The following is a 27686-nucleotide window of genomic DNA, read 5'->3' as shown; positions in this document are numbered from 1 at the left end:
TGCTTTCTAATACATTTCAGCTGCTTCATGTGAAGTCACAAAAATTAGTTGGGATGACAGCACTTCAGGAACACTCACCACATAAGCATAATATATATTCTGTATTCTGGTCTATGTGTACATATATATATATATATATATATATATATATATATATTCTTGTGTATATGTATAATACACCAGAATCTCGGTACAAAACACTTTGATGCAAACTTTTTTGGGTACATTAGATTTAGAATAGAGAGCAATCTTCCTTACCTCTTCTGCGTGCATTCCACAAAGCTTGTTTCCTGACAAGAGCTTGTTTTTGAGGCTTTTGTTCTGAGAATGGGACAAAAAAAACCCCAAAATAGTTTATTAGTAAGTGTTACTAAAATATTAAGGGACCATCTAACTATTTGACCATACTGACTTTATTTTTTAATATGGATAACATCTTCAAGTCACCAACAAAGATATAAATAAAACAAGAGAGATTAATCAAGGCACAGTATTCTCTTACAGAATTCTTAAAGGCATTTGCATTAAAATTTGCTTCAACAGGAACAGGACTGCCCATACAGACCTTCCCAGAACACTGGCAACTCAAAGCAATTTAGATTTAATAAGCTGAGGTACAAAAGGGCAGAAAAAAACCCTCTAATCCTTGCTTGGTGTCAACTCCATAGCTCAGTATTATTTTCTATAAATCATTTTAACACCTGAGTAACAGGGCCAAGGTCTCATCAAAATCAAGGTGTTTCTGCTAAATTTTATAATTTAAAACTGCAAGTAACAAAACCAATAGAAAGTTAGGTACCTGATAGCATTCTGCCTGCTCAATATGGTTTTCCATGTAGGAGTTTTAAATGTATTTCTTCTCATTTTCAGGGAAAATAACAAACCCTGACAAAATTAATTCTTCATTGTAATTATTTTTCCACTCCTCACTCATATTATCCCATAACTGACAGTCAAGGCTGAAGATTTCTCTGCAGTGTGAACATCTTTTAAAACTGATCAAAACCATAAGTATTCTATGAGCAGATCAACAAGTGCTGAACATAACACGCTTAACACAAAAAAAAATAAATTAAAAGAATACAAAACCCAACTATTCCTGGTTAATGAACTGTAAATATACAAACAGAAACAGAACCCACCACATTTCAGGAATGTATGTTTATTACTGAACAGCAATAGCTTTCCTGTACATTGTGCCTAAGAACAAGCTGTCATTAGAGCAAAAAATGTAATTCCATTCCAGTTCAAATTTAGGTCTGCATCCCACTGGAAGCTTTAATTCCACAATTAGAAACTTTGAGTTTCTCTTGAAAAAGAAAAAAAAAAAACAACTTTAATTTTAAGGCAAATGCAAAGAAACTAAAATTTCATTTGAAAACTCATTTTCACATTTCCAAAATAAGGAGGAGATCTGACATAATTTCACATTTCACTGTTGCTGGCTACCATGCAACAGTATACATCACTGCAGAAACAATAAATTTTTCCCAGCTGTTTGATTTGGATGCTCATAGTTCTCTGATACAACAGAAAGGAACTAGGATGTTATTTTGAATGAGACAATCCAACAATCCAGTCTTTCAAAATATGATTTGCAAAGAGCTGGATGTTGCTCTAGTAAGTGTAACAGTCAATTACCTCTTTTGGTTCTTTGTTTGACAATTTGTGTTGTAACTCACCAAAGAGCAATAGCCTATTGTACTGACCACTACAGAAATTCAGAGTAAGACAACTGGCTCTGAAAAAAATGGTACTGTATAGCAGACACAAGATGAACAAAGATAAACAAAATAAAAATCAAAGACATGAAGCACACCTGACTCATCTATTGCTCACCAGGGGTACACCTGAAGAACCATGCTGTATTTGTGAACACAAAGTGAATGTGTTTTGCACGCATCTTAATGGTTTCACATAAAGATCAGCATCACCTTTTGGGATGACATTAAAACAGATATGCCAAACGCACTGTTTCATTAGGGACTTGTGCTTAATTAACTCAGGATATCAAGTAATCCTTTTGGTTTGACTAACTCATTATCCTCCACTCCCTCCACAGACTGGTGACAGTCGGTTCAGTAGCACTCTGTCCGTATTTCGGAAGCAAAGAAAGAATGAATTGTAATCACTACATTTTTATACATTTATCTTCCTTTTGCCCAATATAAACTATTGTAAGAAATAACTTCTACTAATACATTAATCTTTTGTAAGTAATTTCTACATAGGCTATTTTGAGAACACCATGCAGTAACCCAGAATGTGAAAAACTGTGCGGCAACAGGACACACAATGTACTAGACAGTTGTCACAATTTCCACATTTTGTGCCAAATAAACCTGACACAAGTATATAGTTATATATATACAGAACTTGTCCAAAAACAAAACTTGATGAAAATATTCAAAGTTAGGAGATGGACTCAATTTTTGAGATTTAGTTAGGTTTAACATGATTTCCTGATTCTGTCTCATTATCCAATCTATTTGCAACAAAAACACCCAGCAGGGTTATCACAATGCAAGGAAAATAGTCCTGATTTGATCTCAACTTAATAATGTTTCTACAAATGAGAACAAGTACTAAAAATTAATATTATCCAGAGTATAATAAGTAGGAGATTGTCAGAAGTAGATGACAACTTCTTGGCTACAATTTGGATGATTTTACATGACTTCACAAATCACATATCACTGTTGAAAAAAAGCTTTGCATCCTGATTAATAGTACTAATTTTTATAGCAGAATATGAAGCATACCAGTAAAAACATATGAAGTATAACAGAGCTTTTTTTTTTTTTTTAATTCTGAATTAAAATCTTTTTTCTTCTGAAAGAAGTCTAATCAGGTACATATTCTGAAAGAATAAGCCCCATTTGCTAGAAAGGTGCTATTCAAAGCCATATTAATTAATCAATGAAATTTTAAATTTACAAAGGCCTGTTGATTCAGTACAGAAGTTCTGACTTCTAAGACATACACGGATTAAAGATTATGCTCATTTTCTTATTAAGCATCCCTCAAAGAGCAAGAACAAATAAACTAATCCGAATTTTATGCAGTTTTAACTTCAAATATTTCATTTGTAATTAAGTACTTCAATGGAGAAGATTCTGGACATTTCAGTCTGAAAAATAAGAAATGAAGTGTCTGTAAATATATCTTTAGCAATCAATTTTAAAATTATATAAAATAATTTAGGAATGGCCTTCTAGACTTGGAGTTAAAATATCATTATATTCAAAATAAATAGATATTTTAATGTATTTGAACATCTTCAAAAGCTTACAGCAAAAGCTGTAAGCTGGAGCACTTGCATACAATCATATCATTCAGCCAAGTTACTCTTGTACCCAATTCTTACTCTATGAAATCTTTTAGCTCATCTGCACCATTTACACCAATAGTTTCAGTGCAATAGAAAACTGAGGTGCAAAAACTTGCTGTCAGTGTTTGCCTTCTGGGCAAGAATCCTGCTGTCTCTTCCCATATGTTCTTACTGTCCTGGACCTATGCTCAATAACATCACGCAAGTCCAGCGTCCATTCCTTGTCCACTGTGAGAGACCGAAATGTTACGGCTAATGGCTTAAACTTTGTTATGAAGGACTTGTTGCCCATGATGCCAAAACTGTGTAAAAAATCTGCTACCACCAATGCCCAAGCCTTCCTGAATATGCCTCCTGATGGAACTGTGGACTGAGAGTTAAGCTGCCTAATTGAACATGAGATAAGGTGAAGGTGACACTGCTATCCAGTTACCTCAGGTCTAGGTAGAAGAAAACAAGGCTGAGGGAGAAAGCATCCACAGGAAAGCCAGACCCAGCAGCTCTGCTGAAAATCAGCTCTGGCTGGGCTCAGGGTGGGGCAGGCCACAGCCCCCAGGCTCATCTGCTGAGGCCAGGTTTGCACACACTCCCTGCCCAACCAAACGGGGAGGAGGAGAGTTTTGGATGTGTGGCATAACCTCTGGTGAGAGGCAGTGAATACCCATCCCCCCTTACAACAAACCAGCTCTGTTGTAAGCCCCTGTACATCCTGGGAAGGCGACATCCAAGTGGAACACTCATGTGAAGGCAGCTGAGGGAGTGTCACAAACCATCAAACACCCCTGAAGTGCCCTCCAGAGTAATTCCTGAGGCCTTGCACAGGATGACTGTACATGATGCAACAGATCCAGAGTCTCTGTTGCATGAGACACTGATAAACTTGCCCTCCCAGTGCATTCCCACCTGGCCCAAACCATATATAAATCCACTGAACTCTGTGTTTTGTGGGACCCTCAACACCAAGAAGACCAGAAGAAGAGCATCAATGGAATGATGTTGAGGTCTACAGTGGTAAGTTTTTCTCCTTAATCTGTCTTTCTGTCACTCTCTTTCTCAACTCTACCTTTTTCTATTTCTTTGTATCTCTCTCTATTTACCTCATATTTACTATTAATAAAAATCCATACTATTGACTTGGGCATATGGTCTCATTTGTACCTCAATTTGGGCAGAGGCATCTCTCTAACAATTTTCGTAACTGGATTGTAACAGCCCACAAAAGTCAGAACTCTTAAAGACAACTTGCTAAACTTGTAAACATGTTCTTCACAGAGCTTCCATACTGAAAATAAAAAGCTTTCTGCCACAGTCCCTAGGCATTTTTTTTCCTTTTCTCTTACAGTGGCATAACATTCCTATATGTTGTTAGGGTTCTGGTAATATTTTCAAAATGTGAGACTAGACTTAATGAAAGATATATTCATTATATATAATCATTGACTTTATCTATGTTGCCTAAAGCTCTACCTCCAATATAAAAGCATAGAAAAGAAGATGTAGTGTCATACTTGTTTTGTCAACATGCTTTTGGAACCTGAAGAAAAAAAAATCCTTGCTTTCTGGCTACAAGGGTATATGTTCCTTTCTCTTCCTAACTTTGGAAAATAAACCTTTCTCTTCTGCATCTGTTTTCCTGAATCAAATGCCAGTAGGCTGGCCAAATAAACATGTAACACCTCAAGACCATCACCCATGTTTTTAAAAAAGCAGCATTTCCTACCGTAACAGACTGAGCATTCCCCCTCTCTAGAGAAGAGGGAGAGATTGTGACTACTTCAGCATTCTTAAAAAACAATAACTATGATGCCAATCAGAAAACTTGGACAAAGGCTTACAAAGAAAAGCACTAACTATACACTTGAAAGCTCAATAAAACCACTTTTACAGTTGCAGTTTTAGTTAGTTCCTTTTCTGCAAATAAGTTTTGTAAAAAACATTAAATCATTATGCAGCTATACACGTGGCATATTGTATTTTTTATAATTTCTCCATCTGATTTTAGCATATATAGTAAAAACCTCAACAGTCACAGTTTATAGGCATTGTTAACAGTGACAAACTACCCCTAGATCCAGTTTAGAGGGGTTTATTATCACTGTATCATGTAAACTGAGTAAATGTGAAGTTAGGGTGATTAACATTTATCTGGTGAATCATACATTCTACTAAGAGAAGGCTAAACTTACACGTCCAAAGTGAAAGTTAGAAAATTTCAGATGTCATTTTTTGAAGTTACTTTATCTTGATTCCTGGTCACACAATGAGTGCTTTAATACTTTTATGTTAGATTTTATTATCTGAAATACCTGTATTACCTATTTGAATCTGCATCAGGATCTAAATCCAGAATGAACAAACCTAGACATCACCATTACAAAGTAATTGAAAGCACAAGACATAAAGTATGTTCGAGCAAAGACAATCACTTTCTCTCTCAGAAAATTATTCTCAGCAATTCAATTCAGACACTGTATCTGAGCTCTGACATTATTTTTGTTGTGTAAAAGATAAATTTGGCTCTCCTTCCCCCTGATAAACAGTGCAAATCCAACCATGTTAAGCACCTGCTCATCATGTAAACCTTTCTCTCTTATGCACAATACATTAAAAAAACCATTCAAACACAAAAACACAAAAAAACCCCCTGGACTCTGGTCAGCAGGAGTGTCAGGGCCAACTGCCAAGATGAATGGTTTCCCATCTCCTGTGAAGCCAGAGTTGTTCACTGTGCATTTAGGACAGAAATCAGACGACATCAATAGACTAAAATCACGTAACTGGATTTATCTGATATCAATGTATTGGTATCCAGTTTGCTTTGGATATTAGTTTTATATTTTACAACGATGAAAAATGTTTTCTATCTCATGAAACAGTGCTTTAATCCCAGCAGGGTTGGCTAAGCCCTTCATCTTTCTGAGACAGATAAATTGAGTTTTCGATACTTAAGTTTATTAGTTAAGAGCCTTAAAACTGTTTTTCTACCTTTCATTATGGTCAGTGAAGACACCATGACTTTTTGTAAAGGGTGTTTGCCTTGACATTCTTGAGCATGCTTAAGTTTTTTTTCCTCACAGTTTTTTGACGGCCAAGTGTGTCAAAGAGCTGAAAGACTCTGCCCCATCAATGAATTTTAGTAGTGAAGATGCATATATATACATATGTAGTATTGCATTTTGTTTAAATGGTATGCTCTGTCTCACCCCTCCAAAATGTATGGTGTATTCTAAGCCTGTGGTCCTGCCCTGAACCATCCTGTACCTGTCATCCCATTGGCCCAATGTCATTCCGCTCCCACTTCAATTCCCCTCTTAAGCTGTGCTATGAAATCAGCCGCTCTCTTAGCCTTTCTCCTCTCTTAGCCTTTTCCCTCTCTTAGCCCCTTTTTCTCCCCTCTTGGCCCTCCCCTAGGCCCTTTCCCTCTCCCCCTCCCTCCCCCTTTCCCCTCCTCCCTCAGTAGCCACCATGCTCCCAGGGATGGGATCCCAAATAAACTCTCATCTAATCAGCACCCTCAGAAGCCGTGTGGAGTCTCCTTGCCTGCCTGCTGCTGCCAGTGAACTCTCAGCTTAGGGGGCTTTTCGGGGACTCCCCGGGGAGCCCCCTCCCGCAAACGAACTACAACATACACACACACACACACACACACATATATATATATATATATATATGAATGACTTTTCATGTCTGTCTGAATCAAAACTTACTAAGAACCATTGACCTTCTAGCTCTGAATTCCTGGGAAAAGCCCACTTTCACTATGGTCAGGCTTCAGCCTCTCTGTGCACTAATACTCTAATACTGTTATTTAAGACGCAAGTTTTATTTCTGGCGAAATTCAGAAGCTGACAGCCAAACTCAGTAACCCCTGCAAATACATCACATTGCCACTGCTGTAAGTTTGGACATATTTGGACTGTTTCATGCATTTTCAGCTTTTTTTTTTTCTATAACCTGTCCCCCAGCCTTATACTCTTATGTTACAGGAAAAGGTACTTAAAAACAAGCTTTCCAAAACAAACAGTATATATTTCTTTTTCTCTGCCTATCTCTGCTAATGCTAAAGGTTGTTTATTTTTTCTTGTATTTCATGTAGTCCAGCTGACCTGAACAACTTGATAAGCAACACAAAAATCTTCTATTCAAGCTTTTGGCAGGAGGTTTGTGTGGGTTGTGTTTTTGTTGATGCTCCAATAATTTCAATGATTGCTATGGGTAAGCAAATGCTATTTCTAATTCTTTCCGAGTCAGATAGTCTAATTAAAAACAGCAGCATATTAGATACAGAACTCCATTGTGCAGAATTTATATCTGCAATGAAAGGCAATTGCCTTTGCCAGGCAAGGTTATTTAGGGAAAAAACCTAGCAATTCTTAGATTTTTTCCCTTGGTAGTGTGGTGGCTAAGTGCCTTGCAGATGATTTGCAGGATCAGGAAAACAGAACACCTAGTTAAGTAGATGTTAACCTGAAGGTCTTTCCATTTGTTTGACATTTGTGAACAGAATGATGATAAGAAGTTGGTGCTGCTGCAAGCTGTAGGTTGAGCTTTAAAAAATCAAAAATCACAGTGAAAGCTCTATTAAAATACTGTTGCAGGAATGAATAATGTGCTGTAATCAAGTATGTCAACAAAAACAATTTAAATATAAAACACATTTCTGACTTCAAAAAAAATTAGGTCCTTTATCACTAGTGGAGTAAAAGGTCATGACTTTCTACAACGTCATTTTTTCTGATGTAAGAGCAGCAGGACATGAAACACTGCATTAGGCAGAACTGTGAACATCTGTCTTAAACCAGAAATGACATATTATGGAAGTTATGAAATGACAGTTATGAAAGGAGAAGGGCAGGAGATGACTAAGGAATACATTTATGTGGCTCTCTGTGGAGTCACACCATTCAGTTATGCTTTCATTTTAATGGGCTCTGTCTCCTGAATTCTGTCAGTAGCAGCGCACTGAATATTTGCTGCTACAGAACTTTTTGGCAAATATATACAATTTTTAGAAGAAGTCTTGCAAGTACAATCTACAGACATCTGAAATTTATATAAGCTGTATTGAAGAAGCTACTACAATATCTTTCAGTAAGAAAAAAAGATATTCCTGAGGCAGTTTTACTGGATTGATTCACGTGCCAAATGTATTTTCACCATGCCATAGTCATTGGCATTACACTCAGAGCTGTAAGTACCTACACAACTTTCTTCTTACTTCCATCTTGATATGGTCTATCCACAAGTGGTATTCACATTCTCTGAACAGAGAGACATAATTCTCTCTCTCAGGAATTTTCCTGGAGAAGGCAGTGAGAAGCTCAGAGAAAAAGAGAAAACAATTCTTATCTCTGCTCCTGTTGTTTGGCCCATGTGGAATGTGTTATGGAGATTGTTTACCAAGAGTGATATGGTTACTGGACACTGGTGAAGGTTGTTTTGTTTCCTTGGCCAGTGGGGTCAAAGCTGTGTCCTGGCTGTCTCCAGAAAGTCACGGGTTTTTCTTTAGTATCTCTTTAATATATTATCTCTTTAATATGTAATTTAGTATAGCATTAGTGTAATATAGTATAGCCTAATAAAGCAATTGTTCAGCTTTCTGATTCATGGAGTCGGAGCACATTATTCCCTATATTGGGGTCACCTTGATTCGATAATCCATACTTAGAGAATACAACACCATTTCTAGAAGTGTAATATTTCCATATTAGGATATCCCAGCACTTTCCAAAATATTATTTTTAATTCACAAATCCTATGCAAGCACTATCACCAGTGCTACAATGTTTGAAAGGTGAGAATTCTCTCAGCACAGAGTTTGTATTAGGAGGCAATGTGTTTGGCTCCATCTTTGGGACGGATGAGGTAAAAATGAGGTGACATACTCTTATATCTTGATAAGCAAATCATGGTGGCAATTTACCACAGTAAGCACGTGTGTACCAAAATCATAAGTTAAATCCATGTATCTTCAAAATATCAGTAGTGGGAACGAGGTATCATCCGTGTCCTACTCTATCAGGTGCAGGCAGCAACACATTCTATCAGTGTGCAAAGCTGGCACGACGTGAGGTACCTTCAGCCTTGAGGTGGCCCAGCTGCATTAGCAGGGAAGCTCTGTCCTCTATAAGGATCTTCAAGTAAATCCGTAAAGAGTTCACTTAATGAAAGCACAGACATGGGACAGTTTGAATGGGCACCTAGGGGTATTCTTATTCTAGTGACACAGAACTCCAATTTAATCACCATTAATATTTAATGATTTCCTAAAAGTCATTTAACAAGATGAAGTGAAGTCTAATTTAGAGGATCCAACCGACTTTTTTTGAGCCATTAACACTATGTCTTCATGAATCATTGACCTACCCATGATACTGAACTTACATTTTATGCCAGAATCCCTTGTCTTGGGAAAAGGGTAAGAAAGCAGAATATTCTAATTTAAAATTAGCTATTTTAGCTTGCTTTTGAAAAGTCTTTCCCCCTATTTAAGCTCAGCACAGCAATATCAGATAAGATACTTCGTACCAGGCTTCTAAGTATTATGAAAAAATAAAAAGAAGGCTCTGAGTACAGCTTAAACTTCTTTGGTTTTTGAGAGTAAATAGCATGTATTTGCAAACTAAACATTTTCAGAAAAAAAATCTCAAACCAAACGCACTAAATAATATTTCAGCAGAAAGCTGAGGAAGTTAAAGACTAGCATAAAAGAGAGTTGGAGGCAACATTTCCTAGTACTTATAAACCAGCCTAATCTATTAAGGGACACCTAGCCCCTAAGAACATCTGGAACACAAGGTGATCTGTCTGATCATCTTCCAATCAGTTCCTGGTTCTGACATGAATATCACCTTTTCATTAATCCTGCCATGAAATATGGACTTGAGTGAATATCCCAAAGTCAAGGAAGCATTTCAGTGAGATTGGAGTCATGCCCGAAAATGGTAACAGTTGCATATTGAGAAATAAACATTTTCTTAGTAATTTTTAGATGTATTTTTGTGATGTGATGTGATGTGATGTGATGATGCGATGTGATGTGATGTTCCAAAGTTTTTTAAAATTATTCCCACAAAACCTTTCCTGTTGATGTCTTCATTCACTACTTGTGCTCAGCAAAGAAAAAAGGTAATTTGTTGATCATTACCTCAGACAATATATTACTAAACAACAGAGGTTGTACTATGTAACACTGAAATTAGACAGATCACCATTCTGAATTATATTAAAAAGGACAAAGCCCCAAACATCCAAAGAATATGTGTTGGTTTCCATTCTGAATTTCTGCCCCACCACACTACAACATTTGGCAAAGGTATACCTCCAAAGTTTGGCACTGAACTGTGCCTAGAAATGAAAAGCACATGCTTGTGTTTTCAGAAAAATGCATTTCTAGTATTTTCCTATATCTTTTAGCATACAGGGAACTGTCAAAGAAGTCTCTTCGTTTCTAACCAGACTATTAATCTTTTTTGCTATCTCCCGGCATCCTGCTTCTTGTGCACATTCCAAATGTCACCTATTATTGATAATATTCTCTGAACAGCTGCATTGATGCAAAAGCTACAAAAAGAAATTTGGCTCCATGTACTGAAGCTGTTTACTGTAGTTGAATGTAAAAAACCCAACTCTACAATTACTTAAGGATTTAAATTTTTTTCCTGGTTTTCTTTTTTCTGCAAAAAGCAAGATTCAGACTGCTTGATACTAAAATTTCCTCTAAATCTATTTTCATAAATTAGATCATAATCTCTTCAGTTCAAGCTACTGCATTTATGTCAGTGTGTCAGACTTCATATGTCAGAAGCTCAGCCATGAGTCCATCTAGTTTGTAATGCTTGGCATGTTGAATTAGCATCTCTAAACCAGTATCTTCCCCTTTTTTGACATACTTTCACCTTCTCAAAGCAGAAGATAAATGACACAATATATTTCATTCTATTCTGTTTTGAGTTTCCTTTGATCATCTTTGGCAAGCATTGCTAAGATCAAAAAAACTTTCATTTTTGGTGAAATTTCCAAAATAAAAATACAGTGTTTCAGCCAGTCTACTAGATTAGCTTCAGTGTAACTAGTGTAAATATCCACACTGCATTTTGCATATAACAATGTGTGTAATTTTACTGCAAACAATGTAATAAAGACAAATTATTAATTAGAAGAATGAGCTTTTTATATCAATGATAAATGTGTTCAACTCCATACACACCCAGAAGAAGAGGCTAGATTGGAAGAGCATTGCTTGCCTCACAGACCACGTTTTAGTCATCTAAAGGACAGATGTAAAGGTCCGTACAGACAGATCAAAATGTGTGCAGACAAGATGTGTTTTAAAATATAAAACAAATATTGCCATGACAAGCTGTAATTTCAACACTTTTGACATTTTGGATGGGAGCCACCATTTAGTCAAAACAGACTAAAAAGCTGTACTTTATCTTCCTAAAATGTCCCATTTACTCAGCTCCTCATGATGCCCATTGAAAGGAGTCCAGATTTTCCCTTGAGACTACAGCACTTTTTCTCCTGGCTATGAATATCCAAGCCAAAGCCATGTGGGATGCACAGCAAGATCTAATAACAGAGAACAGAGCAGCCAGTATCTGCAAAGTAGGGCTAAGGAACTACTCTTCCTACATCAGGTAACAATGAAAAAACTTTGCTTTCATGGTCTGAGTTTGAATGCTGTGTAGCAAAGTATTTAAAATCTTCTCTGAAGAAGTTTAAAAGGAACTGCATGATTTTACATCCATTCTTGAATGGTTATCACAGTTTAAAATATTAAGCAGGCAAAGCAGATCATGGTAAACAGCAAAGTAAGTAAAATGTTACGATGTTCTTACTTTCCAAGTTAGTCTGCTCTGTCTTTTAAACACAGGAAAGTGGTTTGCAGGTAGTAACTTTCTAGAAGTCTTTATTTCCTTACTTTAACACTGGCAAAATATCAACTGTCACTATGTGATGGCTCAGTATTTTTTCAAATGGTATTAATAAAATCTGCTTGACTCTGTTTCCTCTAGATTAAGAGCAGTCTATATGCATTGGCAAGGTATTTTTAGGACTGTAAACATGTTTTATGAAAAACAGGGGCTTGCTGTTAGTTATTTTGCTGAATAGAATATAGGCTTATTAATTACAACAGCAATTATTCTGAATTTGATTCAACCTTCACAGGACCTTTTTACTAAAAACAGAACCAAAAATATCTGGTGAGTAAGAGAAATAATTCTTCACTTCTACCTCAACTCAAAGCCACTAAAATATGCAGAGGCCTATGAATGTGCATAAAGAATGCTTATATTCCTCCTTGAGATTATCAGAATGCAAAATAATTTGCTGAGTGTGGTAAGTGATCCATAAAATTATATCAGAAGTAACTAGTTGTATTTTCTTGAGATACCTTCTGGATTACAAACCAAGATAGGAAAATGCTGATGGATTGGATTGGAAAAATTGAATAAAGTTTATGAACCTGGAGAACTATCATGAATACTAAAAACTTCATCTCTTAAAAACCTATACCATTAAAAACCTCATCTGGTTAAGACAAAAGTGTTGCAAACCCAAAAATAAAGAGAAAGACAAATCTATCTGAAGAAAGACCACGAAAACTACAAGAGAAACAGCCATACAGTCTATCCTTTGAGGACTTCATCAGCATGTGCTGTGTCTGACATGAGCTGCACTCATTGTCTGCCCCCAGGCACCAGTTAGCAGAGCTAACCAACCACAGCGAGTACATATGGACATTGTAAGTGATGATGACAAAAATAGCTTCAAACCAAACCCAAACTGCTAGCCCAAAAGCAGGCCAGGGGAAGGGATTAATTTGTCTGTCTGGTTATTTAAGATGACTATACAACAGGTTCATCATTCCTGTGTAGGGCCTTGAATTAAACAGTGAAATTTTAATGCAGAGAGGTTGGAACTAGATGATATTTAAGGTCCCTTCCAACCCAAACCATTCTGTGTATCTAAGAAATACAAATACATTAAGAAACCCCATGTGCACATAGATTTGAGCGATGCCTCATCTACAAAGGCACAGGGAGGTAAATTATGTAGAACAGCCCAGCTGCTGTTGACTGGTTCTGTAAGAGGAAAAGGCTTACACAGAAAGCAAAAGACCAAGCATGTCAATTATGCACTTTAGGTACAGGTTCTGGGGTGATATGAAAACAGTAAAATTAGCTAGTAAGGACTGAGAAAGAACAATAAGCAAACGAACAAACAAACAAACCTCTAAACCAGTGGCGGGGGGGGGGGGGGTTTTTTGGGGCAATTCTTCAATATTGATCTGAGTAATTGTTGTACAGTCAGGCAGCTTAGCTGAAAATAGTTAACTAACTGAATTGCAGGGATTTAAGGCTAAGCAAGTGTCGTACAGCAGATCTTACTGGGTTTGAGTTTTTCAATATTATATAAAATCTAAACAAGTCACACCCAGAAAGTTGTAACCACTCTCAGAGATGCTTTAAATACATACATTCTAGTTCATCTTCTCTCTCCCTCTCTCTCTGTTCTCTAGTCCTTCAATTCACAGTATTTAAACCTCAAATTACTAACACAGTGCCCCTGGGCAGGTCATGCCTCACCAGCATTCAGCAGCTCAGCTTTACCTCACAGACTCACAGAATGAGAGCTGTCATCCTGCATGACAATGAGCTTGTGGAAGATCCAAGCTTGGCTTCTTAATGAGTGCAGATTTGATGGAGAAGGAAGACTTGCACACCAGATGATGAACAACAAGCCTCAAAGTTTATTGAATAGGCACACACATTTATAGCAGTGTTAATAAGGCTAATGCATATTGCAAAAATTGAGCTCATCATTGGTTAGTCATTTATCAGTCAACTACGTCTACGTTTACATTCTTGTGTTCACCTTGTTATGGTTTCTACTATCGTTCCTTCATTCTTGCTAGCTAACGAGCTTCTCCCACAACCTCAAGTTTCGGCAAGGGCACAGTGACCTTGCCGCTTTTATCCTCGTCTCCTTCTTGCTTCCAGCATGATCTTTGTTAGCTAGCTAACTATCTACAAAATCCTCTACATTCCTCCAGTTTGTATCTCAGGCAGATTAATCTGGCCGTGGCCCTTATCCAGGAGCCAGCTTGTTACAAAGCTCTCAACACAGATTCAATACTTGCACATCTACTTTCAAATAGATGCTCTAGTCCTGAATTTTTTTTTTGGTATTTCAAGGTCATGAAAGAAAAAACACAGAGATTTTAATCCCCTCTTCGAAAGTTTTGCATCTTGCACGAAACAAAAAAAAACATTGAAGAAAATTAGTCTAACAGAATACACACAAAGAGCTGTGGAATCATTTTTCGCCTTTTTTTCTTCAACCGAATTTTCTATTTCAATAGATACATTTCAATACCTATTAGATTTTTTACTTGAAATTAATCATTAATAGGTTTGGACAAGAAAACAAATCTGACTGTCAGTAGATTTCACATTAATACTTTGTTGGAAAAGAAGGGATATAAAAATGTGATTTATCCAGTCCAATTACATCAAATTGAATATTGGTCTGTCCGTCATAGGCAGACAATCTAAGTAATGCGTCTAGCCAGGAAATTTCATAACTTTTATGCTCATATACTTTTCAGAACTATTGTAAAGAGCTGGGTCTAGGTCACAGCAGGTGCACTTCTCATGAATGTTTCTTTAAGCTACAGCTGACTATGCATATTATTTAAAAGTGGTATATTTTTATCTGCAAAGTATATGTCCAGATTTCTGAAGGCAGCTGAATTTGCAGAGAAGCAATCTTTTAATGAACTTATTGCTCAACAGCTGCACGTCTCATTATCCATAATTATTTCTCAAAATCCAAAACCCCCATTGATGATAAAGCCGTGTCATTCCAAAATCCCAGCAGTTCAGGATTTAAACAGAAACACTTACAGGCTTATATTCCTGGCAAATATGAGTAACTATCAGACCCAATACAGGCACAATTTCCCACAAACCATATGATATGCTAGAAGTGAGCTGCTCACTCTGTATCAGGCCATTTACAAAAGTGAAAATTTTTAAAGTATCTCTTTTTATACATATTCTATATTATTCTACATTTTTGCATTTTTACATTTTATTCTACATTTCGGCTTCTTAGTTCTACCTGTGCTTCTGCATTTCCAAACTTCTAGGTTTCTTTGTCAATATCAGAAATTGCTTGAAAGAAGAGCATATCTGTTTACATGCCAATCCTTTAAGACTAAATTAACACAGTCCACATGATGTTACAGCTGGAAGTCTGACAGCTATTTTGTGGTATTTGCAGGAAGCACTTAAAGACTTCTAAAACCCAGATGACTTTGAGACACCTAATTCCTTTGTGCTCTACCTGGCTCATTTTTATCTCAATACCACAGACAATTTTTTTGGTTTTTTTTTTTTTCTCCCAAAGCCTTGAATAGGCTAAAATTTGCCTTTCTGCACAATGTCCTCTCCTCACACACTACATGACAGCTGCTGCATTCAGCTGGAAGGCTGCTGCCATCTATTTGAATCTCCAAACAGAAAAGCTGAATGGCACTAGGGTATGTGCCGAAAGAGCAGAACTAAATAGGAAATTATTTTTACAGTCATGGAAGAGCCTAAGATTGCAAAATTCACAATTTGGCAATACAAAATGGGGGTGAATGCAGTATTTGAAAGAACAAGAGCAGCTATGAAGGAAGCATTTTCCTTACCTGTCTCTATATAGCTGTATGCAGGTTATTGTTTCAAAACCTACACATAAAATGCTATCAATTATTTATATAGATACCATATCCAAATTTATGAGATTTTTAAAAGCAATGCTTGTTCGGTGTTTGGAGGCAGGATCTAAATAACATAATACTTTCTCCAAAATCATATAATCTAAATTCAGTCAAATTTAAAAAAAAAACTTATATAAGTGGTTACTTTCAGGGAACTAGCGAACATGGTATAAAAATGTAATAGAAGCCATTAGGTAGGTATAGCTTTTGGTTCCTTTTCCACATAGTAGCTGATATTTGGTGCCAAAAGAAAGATTCCTTTCAAAGTAGATTTTCTAAAACTTGCTATAAATACGGAAAATATTAGAGAAGTCTACTGACCCACCTAAGCAAATCATTAACAGTCAGACAGTTTGAATGCTGATTAATGATGTATTTGTGCTCAATAAGAAAGAAGATTTTTTTAATAACTGCTCAATAGGATGAGGCTGATATGATTTATTAAAGTTTAAAGGCTCAATTGCAAAGCATCCAATGATAACAGATGAGAAGAGAAAGCAAGGCATTTTTGACTGCAGATAAAGGAAACTGAGAGCATGGCCTAAATAACTTGCTAGGACCCAGTGAGACTCTCCCAAACCAGCTCGTCACTCACCTCCTTCCCCTCCCACTTTCCACTCCTGGAAAGGATTTGGGGACTGGAGGCACAAAGGTGAGAATTACAGGTTGAGATAAGAACAATTTACTAGAAATATCAATAAGATAAGAAAATGAACGGTAACAGCAATAATATTAATAACAAAAGGTATGAGAAAAACAAATTACACAGAAAGTAAAACTGTACCAGACCATTTCAGTCACCATGCTCTTCTCTCTCAAACAGAACCAGAAATGAGAGAGTCCCCTCTTCCTGCCCCTGGCAAGCGATGCGACATGGTATCAAATAACATTATGGTCCGGCCATGCCCCCTTCCTTTCTACTGTAAAAAATTAATCCAAAACTAGGATACATTTATGACTTAAAAAGCAATGTACACATTTTTCAGATTGACCATATACATATAATCTCATAGACCAAAGAAATCAGAGATTCCTGTTTAAATGACAGCTTTAAAGAGATTAAGTTTTCACACACATAGATTCAGAATAGTTTAGAAAAGCAAAAGAACTGAACAAAGCAGATAAAGACAAGAAGCCTGGTTGGTAAGAGAACAAGGCATCATATGAATAAAATATTTTTAAATGCAATGTTCTTTGCAAAATGAAGGAATGGAAAGAGAAAGTACAGCCTGATTTAGGCAAGTTATGTGGAGAGAAAGGGATAAGGGAGAAAAGAAATATAATGCTGCTCAAATATTTCATGTTTCACTCCAAGACCAAATTTCAAAATAAATTCAGTTTAATAGCAATAAACATTATTTAAAATATGTTTTATATTTTATTTAGTATTTTGGGATCAATCGGGGATTGGTATTCATGGCACACAAAGCTTAAAAAAACATTTTAGAAGTCTGAGGTTTTTTTAAATTTTATTAAGAATCTCAGTTCCGATATTGCAGTTCCTTTCTCCTCCTCTTGCTGTTTATTTCTAAAGTAAGCAATAAAAATAAGAACAAACTTTCACTGTGTTTCAATAACCTACAGAACTTCCTTTCTGAAAAAGCAGGAGAAGTGTGCTATCAAACTAAACACCACTAGCATGGAGTCAACCACTGCCTTCAATAAAACACTATTTCTAAACGCACACAGTAATTTTTGATGGCTTTTATGTTCAGAGAATTTCACTGGTGCCTTTTTTGCCTACTACAATAATGTGTTTTACATATGAAGCCAAACCACATTCTCTTCCAATATGAAATCTGAATTTGGATGACAATCAAATGTTCCTCTTACCTCGTTTTGGAGGTCTCGAATCATTTTGCTCTTCCTTTCCATTTCAGTCTTCAAAAAGTTAATCTACAATTTTAAAGAAATGTTGAGTAGGAGTTGTTCAGATGTAATTGTAAACACTATTTTTTTTTTAATGCTTTAAAAAGTTTTGGAAAAAAAGCAACCACCAAATCAAAAAACTTTGCTTACATACCAAATTGGTACAAAAAGGCCACAATCAAGTATTGGATAATCTACAAATATTTAGCATATTTTCTAGAAAACTTATAATCAAAAGAAGAAAACTGCTGTATGTAATAGGCTTACTTTTGTTTTGTACCAGTAGACATAGTGTTTATTTTTCACAAGGTAGTTCAATGTGATCATCAATAACTGAGGATTTTTGAAACAATATTAACTGATTTTCTGACGAAAAGAACATATCTATGAGAGCAGATTTCTAACACAGTTATTTTATTTCAATGCTACAGTGCTGGTCCTAATTAGACAAAGACCTTGCTTCTATTCAGACCCACCTGTGGAGTAAAGTGTGTTGCACATGAAAGCATTCAAATATGGTCTTTAGAAGTTACTTAAGTAAATGACTTGACTTGGAAAGTGGAAATTCCAGTCACAAGGCTTGAGACTGAATTTAATCAAACACAGTTTTAGAAATTATTTTTACAAAAGAGTTTTTTCAGGACTGAGCTTTAATCACAGCTTATGGAATACAATGGGAGGAAGGAGGACATAATTGTAAACAACTAGGATTAAAAGAAGACATTTCTGTTACTTTGAAGGAAGATGCTTTTGGATTGTTTAATTAGCAAAATACTCATCCCATTTTACCCTATGTCCATGCTGTTGATACAAAACTCTACCCACAGTGAAGGGAAACTATAAGTGTTCTGACATCACAACAGATAAACAAAACTCCTGTAAGAAAACAGATTCAGATTATAGAGACATTGACCCAAAGGTTAATGGTTTGGATGTCAAGTACATAAAAAAATGAACCCTGAATCTACATGATATGACAGCTGTTCTTATAATCATGTCCACACTCAAGTAGATGTGTCAGTAATCTAAAACACATCACTGAACTGACAGCACTCTCACCTGTATCAAAAGCGAAGCCAGAGAACACTATCATCACTGATGACAGAAACGTAGGCTAGGGGTCCATGAAACTAGTGCCTCCTGACATACATAAGCAGAACTTCTTTACAAACTCTTCCAAAGTTCTGTCTAAGTACTTTGACTGTGGAAATATTGATTCCACATCCACCTACTGGCAGAGAATGATGCATCTGCCAAGTAATGACATCCACAAATACTGAAATTAACATGTATAGATAATAAGTATGAAGATTTTGCACAACAAAAAATAAAGGTCATAATCAAAATATCAGATCAAGATGAATGGGGAGAAGCACAATACAGCTATTTATTGTGGTTACTTTGTTTTTTCAGCTATTCAAAGGAATTGCCAGCTACCTACCTTTAAATACTGAAAAAATATACTGACTTCCATTAAAGAGTGCTTCCTTTCTTAGATCTATCTCTCAGGGATATTAATATTCCTTCAAGGCACTTCACTTCTAGCTATGAATATATATGAAATAATTAAAGAGATGTGATACCAAAATTATTATCTCTACATAGCTTGAATCTTTTAGGGAAGAGACATTTAAGACAGTCCAGTACTATAAATTTATCCAGTAATCTATGCTAGTTAAATTTTGTTAATTACTATTACCATAAACATGCATCACTGATATGGACATCTTACATAGTGCAAACATACCATTTTAGCTTAGCTGAAAAAACAAAAATTAAAACGAACAAATTAACAAATTAAAAAATATTTTTACATCACTTCCTTTTCAAAAATAACAGAAGTATTATTTAGGAACTCATTAATTTTGCCTTTAGTCACAAAGTATAGATATGGAGAGTTACACAGGTACTTGTCTGCTAGAGCCATTAAAGGGATAACTTCACCTATCCATTTAAGTGTACCATATGTATAGCTTCATGCTTTAAGGCAGATCAGTCTGCATCAGACTATCTGCATGATGCTTTTAGTAAGTCTCAAGGATAATATAATTTACAAGGAGAGATGTAAAAATACTCCTTTCAGGCATCAAATCCTCATAGTATAATAAGCAAGAATAGACATTTATACCCAGCTCTAAATTAACAGAGAAAAAAATAACATTCACCTCTTTCCACATGTTGTCTGCCTTTAATTGCTATCTGGCTGCAATTATGACAGTACTTAATGAAAATATATTGTTCTAAAGCTGAACTTTTCAGTACTAAGCAAGGACACTGCTTCCATATCCTGGAGACAGTCACTCAAGACACTCAGAGCTTTGTGTGTTTTGGAGCTCATTATGTTTATTAAAGACAACAGTTTCCACCCAGTGGACTTTACTCACAGCAGTTGGTGACCTTGAAATGTAAATTAAATTTTCCCCCATCAAAATAGAGAATGCTTTAGCAGATGGTAGTGATCTAATAGTAAGAGTCAGACAATAGTAGTTATTCATGACAGGATGGTAAAATCCTGTTATTATATCCAATATAACATCACTAGTGCACAGTCATGGCTCAACTGTAATCATATTCACTTACCTCCAGACTTCCCGTGTCTTGTTCAGGACTAAAAGGAGCAGTTAAGGTTTAACTGAAATTCCTTCATTAACACCTGACTATTTTGGCCATATCTGGAAACCCTAACATACTCAGTGTTCATTTTCCTGGTCTACTTTTCATGATATAGTGTAAAAATTTACTTCAGAAGCCAGAGAGGACTGTCTAGGCTATTATGTAAAACACAGAAAATATTCTTTCCTTTGGGCAAAAAGTGTTCTACAGAGTGCTAAATACTTTTAAAAGCAAAGCTAAATACATTTCACCTATTAGTCTTACTAAGATGAATGTAACTTTTAAGCTGCAAGTTATAGCTTGATTAGTAAATGAAACTTTCATCAGAGGAACATTTAGAACTTTATGAATAGTCATAAAAGCTTTTACTAGAAAAAACTAATATTTTTGAAGGGAAAAGAACATCAGATCTTTTCACTAAAAATTTTCCAAGTATGGAGATAATACTGAATCAAATTTTCCACATTCTGTTAACGTTTTATTACTACAAAAATCTTACTGATGTTAAAATACCCATATTGTTTATGGTTCCTTTATGTAAGTTATACATGAAGTGTTACTTAATTCTCATTTCTCATAATGAACAGTGAGCAAAAAAGGAAATTACACAGACAAATTTTCTCCTTTATTGTGACAGACAGTACTGTAACTGTACTGCCAGATAATCTGTTAGAATATCTTCTTTAAAATTGCTAGCATGATATAAAATACCAACAGAATAAAATAGAAAAGGTAAATTAAACTTACTCTACTTAGCCAAACTATTTTTGAGTGTTTCCATATTTCTTTATCTTCTCCCTCATCCAGAGCCAGCCAGCTCTTTATATAAACTTTAGCTGCAGTTAATGTGAATTAAGTTTTCAAACTTGCTAAAAATTAACAAGCAAACATTAGCATGAAGTACAGCCAAGCAAAGAATCAGTCTCCCAAAAGCTCTAAGAGCCTTTTAACCTAATGAAGACATACAGAATCAATACTTACTCTATTTATTCAAATTCATTGAAAAACCCCAAACAAACAAAACAAGACACTTTCAAGTTACATGTACCATTTGCTCTGTGCCTTCTTGTTAACAAAAGTGAAAATCAGTCCATGATCTCCAACTCTGTTTCTGGAAGAAGTGGCTCCACTTCACATTTAGAAATAGTAGCTTGACATTACAAATATTTTTTTCACTGCATGGAAACTTAGTACAAATTGCTTAGGTATATTTGAGGCTAAATACAGAACCAAAAACTCTTTCAACCTTTAATGATCTTAAAGATGACATCAGGTTATTTGGAATGATGTCATACATATTTTATATGCATATTGTATAACTAAACCCAGTATGGTCCTTCTGAAATGCTTTTAGATGTAAAATTAATCTACAGTTCTAGTGTGAGATGATCTGTGGAGAAGCTCCTTCATAACCAAACTCATTCTGGAAGACTGTATTTGACCTTGAAGTTTGCAATGTAGGACTAGTCTAAAATTTAAACCGTCCTTATAGTTTTTCTAGTGTTTCTCTGCACATTTTATTATCCCAGACACAACAGCTGAAACAATAGGCATACATGTATCTGAGATCTGCCATAAATTTTCTAGGAAAGACTTGTCCCAAGACAAACTGCTGCTGCTCTTTGTTAGTGCTACAGATGCAAGACACAATCCAGAAAGGCAGCGCTCACTCCTGTTAAGATCCCCAGGCCAGCCCTCAGTGTGAGTACGGCCCTAAAGGACAGGAATATCTTTACACGTCCTTTTACTTTTCTCAGGCCTGAGCTGCTGTTTCTATCCCCAGAAGGTTGTTACCACCCAGCACAGCTCCACTGGCTGCCCTCTACCAACCAGGGGTGGCACCCACCAACACTTCAGCAGCTGCTCAGAACAGCAACTTTTTTGCTGCCTACAGTTCTCGGTTTGTTTAGTCTTAAAGGATGAAAAAAATGGATATGCATTTAATGGATATCCATTTAATGGATAAGCATAATAAAATTGATATCTATGTTTCTGATGAATCATTCATATAACAGTAGTGAAAAGCCTTGCCGCACATTGCACAAGAAGACATGAATGTAAAGTCTCATGTACAGCTGTTGTGACTCCTTTTTTCTTCTGTTTTAGTCAGACTCCTTAGGTAATTTCCCAGTTATTTTTCTTTTAATTTGACTTAATTCTTGTGAATTTTTACTTACACTTTTACATTGATATAATAAAGAACACCTTCAGGCAGGTCTTACGTGTTGAATTTATTCAGCCATACATACAGCAAGCATTGTATTATGCCTCCTGCACAAATGCAGAAAAATGTCTTTCCACCCTTCCCCCTCCCACCAGTGCTTTATTTACAGTAGAATTACAGTCTTTGTGAAATGTAATTCTACTTTCATTTACTCTGATGAAAAGCAAGATTTATTTCACCAAGTCCTTTAATATAAAATGTCCTTAAATTGGACTAGAAACAAGTTTGACAATTAATTAAATTAGAATTAAATTCAAGCTCCCATTCTCTCACTAGTCTTGCATTAAAGTACTTAGACCTTCTTTCATAGATTTCACATTGTTTTCAGGAAAACATGGAACACATAGCGAAAACAGGTATAAAATAACCTTGTGTGTCAGTAATATCTATCGCCATTTCTATTGCAATTTTCATCTGAGGATCCTGAGGTACTTTTTGAATGTTCATTTAGTCTCACTGTACTGCTGAGCTCCACTATGTATATTGCACTCTGAGGCATAAAGAAGTAAATCACAAACCAAGGACACAGTTCTGATTTCCTCAGAATTATTAGCAAGTTTAATATGCTTTTAGTGTCGACTATTGGAATACAGCTCAACAATTGAGATTCTTGAAGCATCTGCCACCACTCCAAGCCAGATTCTCTTATACATTCAGAAGTGCTTTTCTGGGCTTTTACACCAGATGATATTCTTCTCACAGTTAATGGCAGATATTGTTTTGTGTAGAACAAATCTTGTGCTCTTCAAAGTGCTAGAATGGGACTGAATGTACACAAAGCACTGTTGCTCAAAAAAAAAAAACAAAACACTATACAACAAACACCAACAAGTCCATTCACTATATCTGAGATTTATGTAATCCACACCTGAATTAGTTTTGAGTATCAAAATCTAATAAAGAGATTCAATAATGAAATATGTTGTCCACCTTCCATTTGTAGGACTAGAACTCATTGTGCTGATAAAGTCAATAGGAATGCATTCAATGCACCTGAGAAAATGTCAACTTTCAACTAGTATGTTCTGAGTACTTATCAGAGACAACTAGATACTAATTGTTTTCTTATTTCAGAACTATACTGAAGGAGGCAATTCTGCCCCCCTACTCTGCTCTTGTGAAACCCCACCTGGAGTCCTGCGTACAGTTCTGGTGTCCCCAGGGTAAGAACAACATGGAACTGTCAGAGCAAGCTCAGAGGAGGGCAACAAAGCTGATAAGAGGACTGGAGCACATCCCCTATGAAGACAGGCTGAGAGAGTCGTAGCTGTTCAGCCTGGAGAGAAGAAGGCTGCATGGAGATCTCAGAGCAACCTCCTACCGCGGCAGTTTCCAGCCGGGCTGTGCCCCGTGGGCTGCCCTGGCCAGGATAACTCAGGGAGGCTCAGCACAGTGGCAGAATTCCCCAGCAGTTCCCAGCTGCAGGCAGCCTAAGCAAACTATAGTGATTTCAGCTCTCAGTGATTATCAGCTCTTTGTGAGGTTCCGCAGGATTCTTTATTAGGGTCTTCCACGAAGGGTCTCAGTGACAGCTCTTCTGCCAAACCAGGCAGAATTAGGGGTTTTTATGCCCTACAGAGGTTTTGGAAACTGTCCAATAGTAAGTGTCAGGGGAAAGTGACCTCTGGGCTCACAGAGAGATAAGCAGGGTCCAAAAGGCGGAAGAGAGGGGCTTCTAAGGCCCAAGCCATCGTGACGTGGCATTTCCCAGCTCAGGCTTCTGCCCTCCACGGAGGCCTTGCAGGCCCTGGGCCTGCCACAACCTCCCAGTATGAGAAGCTGGAGAGAGACCCTTCATCAAGAGCTGTAGTGACAGGACAGGGAATAAAGGGTATAAATTAACAGAGGGGACACTGTGAGAGAGGGGTGAGGCACTGGAACAGGTTGTACCTGTTGTCCAACCCTGACAGTGTTCAAAGCCAGTTCAAAAACAGTTCTTGTGTGGTACACAAGAACAAAAAGTATCTTTACATACTTCTGAGCAACAAAGGGGAAAAATGTGTTTTCAAAAATAAGATTAACTGGAAGAAACTTACAATAGGAATAATGTGGTCTACAATCTAAGCTGTTTCTAATTAGAAGGTAGGAAAACATACACTCTCACATTCTGTTCACCAAGGGAATAAAGCCACATAGAAATCATAGTCATACGAAATAAGGCAATACAATATTTTCTGAATTTAATAATTACATTTAAACCTTTGTCTTGGACAAACCCTTGCTTTGTGACCCTGGAAGACAGCAAAATCTTAGTAAAAAAAATCAGTAATTATCCAATATGAAATAGAAAATAGATCTATAAACACTTCAAGTAGGTTGTTTTCAAATCCAGAGTTCAAATCACAAATCACTTAAGGTTTAAAGGAACCTCTGGAGTTTATCTAGTCAATTTATGCTCATTTGTGTCCATGTTGCAGAAGTATTAATAACCAATATATGAAAAATTTCCTTCTTTCATCTTAGTAAACATGATTCCACTTTTGTTTCCCTACAGCAGCAAAATGTGTCTATTTATGCTCCGAAACATTACATTGCTACATTATAGTCAGAACAATTGTGCAGCTTGTCCAGAAACAGAATTTCAATAAAGCATGAAATCTTAATGGGACTTAATAATACCCTCTAGAGTGATAATTAGTTCTACTATGGTCAAAATCAGACACTCTACCATCTATTTTATTGCTGAAAATCCATAGTAATTCCTACAAAGTCAATAGATGTATGACAGTCTACATTAGTATAGACGAGAATGAGGGTCCATAAAGATCACCTCACCAGGGAGAGAACTCAGGCCAAAATTTCCTGTCTAAAGTCTCCAAAAGTGTATAAACATCCCTAAATTCCACAGAAATAAGGGAAGACAGGAATCTTAATATTTTAGAACATTAAAACTTTTTCCAGATCCTTTCTTCTGAAGCTTACAGAGTACTAACATTCTTTTTTATAGTTTTTTGAGCTAACAAATTCTCAAGGCAAGATTAAGAAAAAAAACAGAAGAAAAAACAAAAATAAGGAAAGAAAGAGAAGCACTCACGGTAGCCTGCTGCTTCTCCGCCTTCTCAGCTGCCTCATTAAGCTGCTTTTGAAAGGCTTCCTGGAGAGATTTCATTTCCCTAGGTTATTGAAAACATAGAATACAAATTTCAACACAAGTGACCACTAGGAAATCCTTATTCAGATTAAATATAGACCTTTAATTATTCAGAGTAGCAAACAGAGGTACTTTGTCTATGAGTCTCACAAATTAAATCATAATGACTCCATGAAGTATAGTGCCAATGCAAAAAAAAAAATAAAAATTATCTATGATACAAAGTGGCCACTGTTTATATCTGCTGAATGGCCTGCTGTACAAAACATCTGCCAGTGCATAATTTCTAACAAAAATGATTGGCACCAAAAAAATAAGGAAAGTAGGCAAGTGAAAATCCACTGACATCGAGACATACTATTATCAATAAGAACTAGTTTATATCTGCTGTAAAACAAATAAATCATGCTCTGATGAAATTCAACCTCATACAGCACTTTCTAGAGACAAGCAACAAAAAATTCAGTAGAAGATTCTGGCATAAAAAGAAAAAAGAACAGGATAATTGCTTGGATTGGGCTTTATATGAATCAAGTGAAAACCCTTTGCATTACGGATTCAGACAAAGATTTTCCCCCAAACTGTGAGAATTTTCTACCCACAGCATGTGACACACTTTGAAATTGTTGCAAAGTAGTAAAATGACGTATTTCATAACACCTGTAGAGCTTTTGGAGGATTGCTGCTTCCATGGATAAACTCTCAATGAAGATCAAGCCAAAACTGGATTTACATACAGTAACACATAAAAATTTAGCCCTGTGAAAACTAAACTGAATGGAAACCACATAATTTTAAAAGAACTTGCTACCTGCTCAATCATCAATACTTTCAGCAATTTCGGCAACACTAGTACTTGTGGGATCTCAGCACATCACTGTGTAACAGCAGACCCCGACAAGTACTGAACAGATTTAATTGAAAAAGTGATTGAGCAACATGAAAACAATATACCATCAGCACTCACAGATGCCATCATTTCACAGTGTTGATGATACACAGATGGAATAAAACGGGGCATCATAGTAAGTGACCAAGTTTTACATGCAACTTGGGAATTATTGAAGAATTTGCACAAAAGGAATTTTAAAAAACCTATTTTCAAGTCAGTAGAACATTTACTTACAAAAGCAGAAATTCTAGTACTCTAAACTTTACTGTATCATCCAGCATTGCAGAGTATAATCAAAGTCACGCTCAAACCAAGTTTGCATCTCATGTTTGTTCAAAGAAAGATCATAACATTAATATTGGGATATATTTTGAATTTTGGCTACAATGCAGTAGATTTAAGCACGTTCACTTTTCTTCATTTACTGCAGATAAAAGGTAAAACTGTCACCTTTCCCCAGTGAAATTCTATGAGGAAGATTCCCTGGCACTTTTTAATACCACTTTCATATGTTGAAATTTACACCATTCTAGAAATGAAATCTAGTAAGTCTGTAAACTGCTGGCAACAGTAGTAGCCCCAAAGCATTTCCTTGTAAAAACTGTAAAAACTTTTCATCTTCTGAATGATGGAGTGGGCTGCTCAGCAGCAGATTGCACTGATCCACTTTTTATTTCTGGGAACTGTTCTTGTGCAGTACACTCTGGATGTCTGGATGCCTTAGAAGCAAAAGTCAGCATGCATTTTTGGGTGGAGCTTGAGAGACTGCAAGTGGTGATTTACAGAGGAGATTAGGAAAAATATTTGAAATATGTAATAAAACTTTCTTTTAGCAGACTTTATTTTCTCACCTGCAACTAAGATCTGTTTAGTAAACAGTCAATTAAT

General features: G+C 36.2%; 1 protein-coding gene across 1 annotated transcript in view; it reads right to left on the bottom strand.

Annotated features, from left to right (window-relative positions):
* LUZP2 (leucine zipper protein 2) overlaps positions 1 to 27686 on the bottom strand; it is a 152797-nt gene that overhangs the window by 55234 nt on the left and 69877 nt on the right. Inside the window, exons 4-6 of the mRNA XM_041423248.1 lie at positions 25850 to 25928; positions 17943 to 18005; positions 259 to 321 (exon numbers count right to left, since the gene is read on the bottom strand). Of these exons, the coding sequence (XP_041279182.1) occupies positions 259 to 321; positions 17943 to 18005; positions 25850 to 25928 (205 nt within the window). The remainder of the gene's footprint in view (positions 1 to 258; positions 322 to 17942; positions 18006 to 25849; positions 25929 to 27686) is intronic.

The sequence above is a fragment of the Onychostruthus taczanowskii genome, unplaced genomic scaffold, assembly GCF_017590055.1.
Source record: "Onychostruthus taczanowskii isolate IOZ18803 unplaced genomic scaffold, ASM1759005v1 scaffold76, whole genome shotgun sequence".
In the NCBI taxonomy this organism is placed as follows: domain Eukaryota; kingdom Metazoa; phylum Chordata; class Aves; order Passeriformes; family Passeridae; genus Onychostruthus; species Onychostruthus taczanowskii.
The sequence above is the reverse complement of the archived record's forward strand: the minus strand, read 5'-3'. Positions and strand labels throughout refer to the sequence as shown.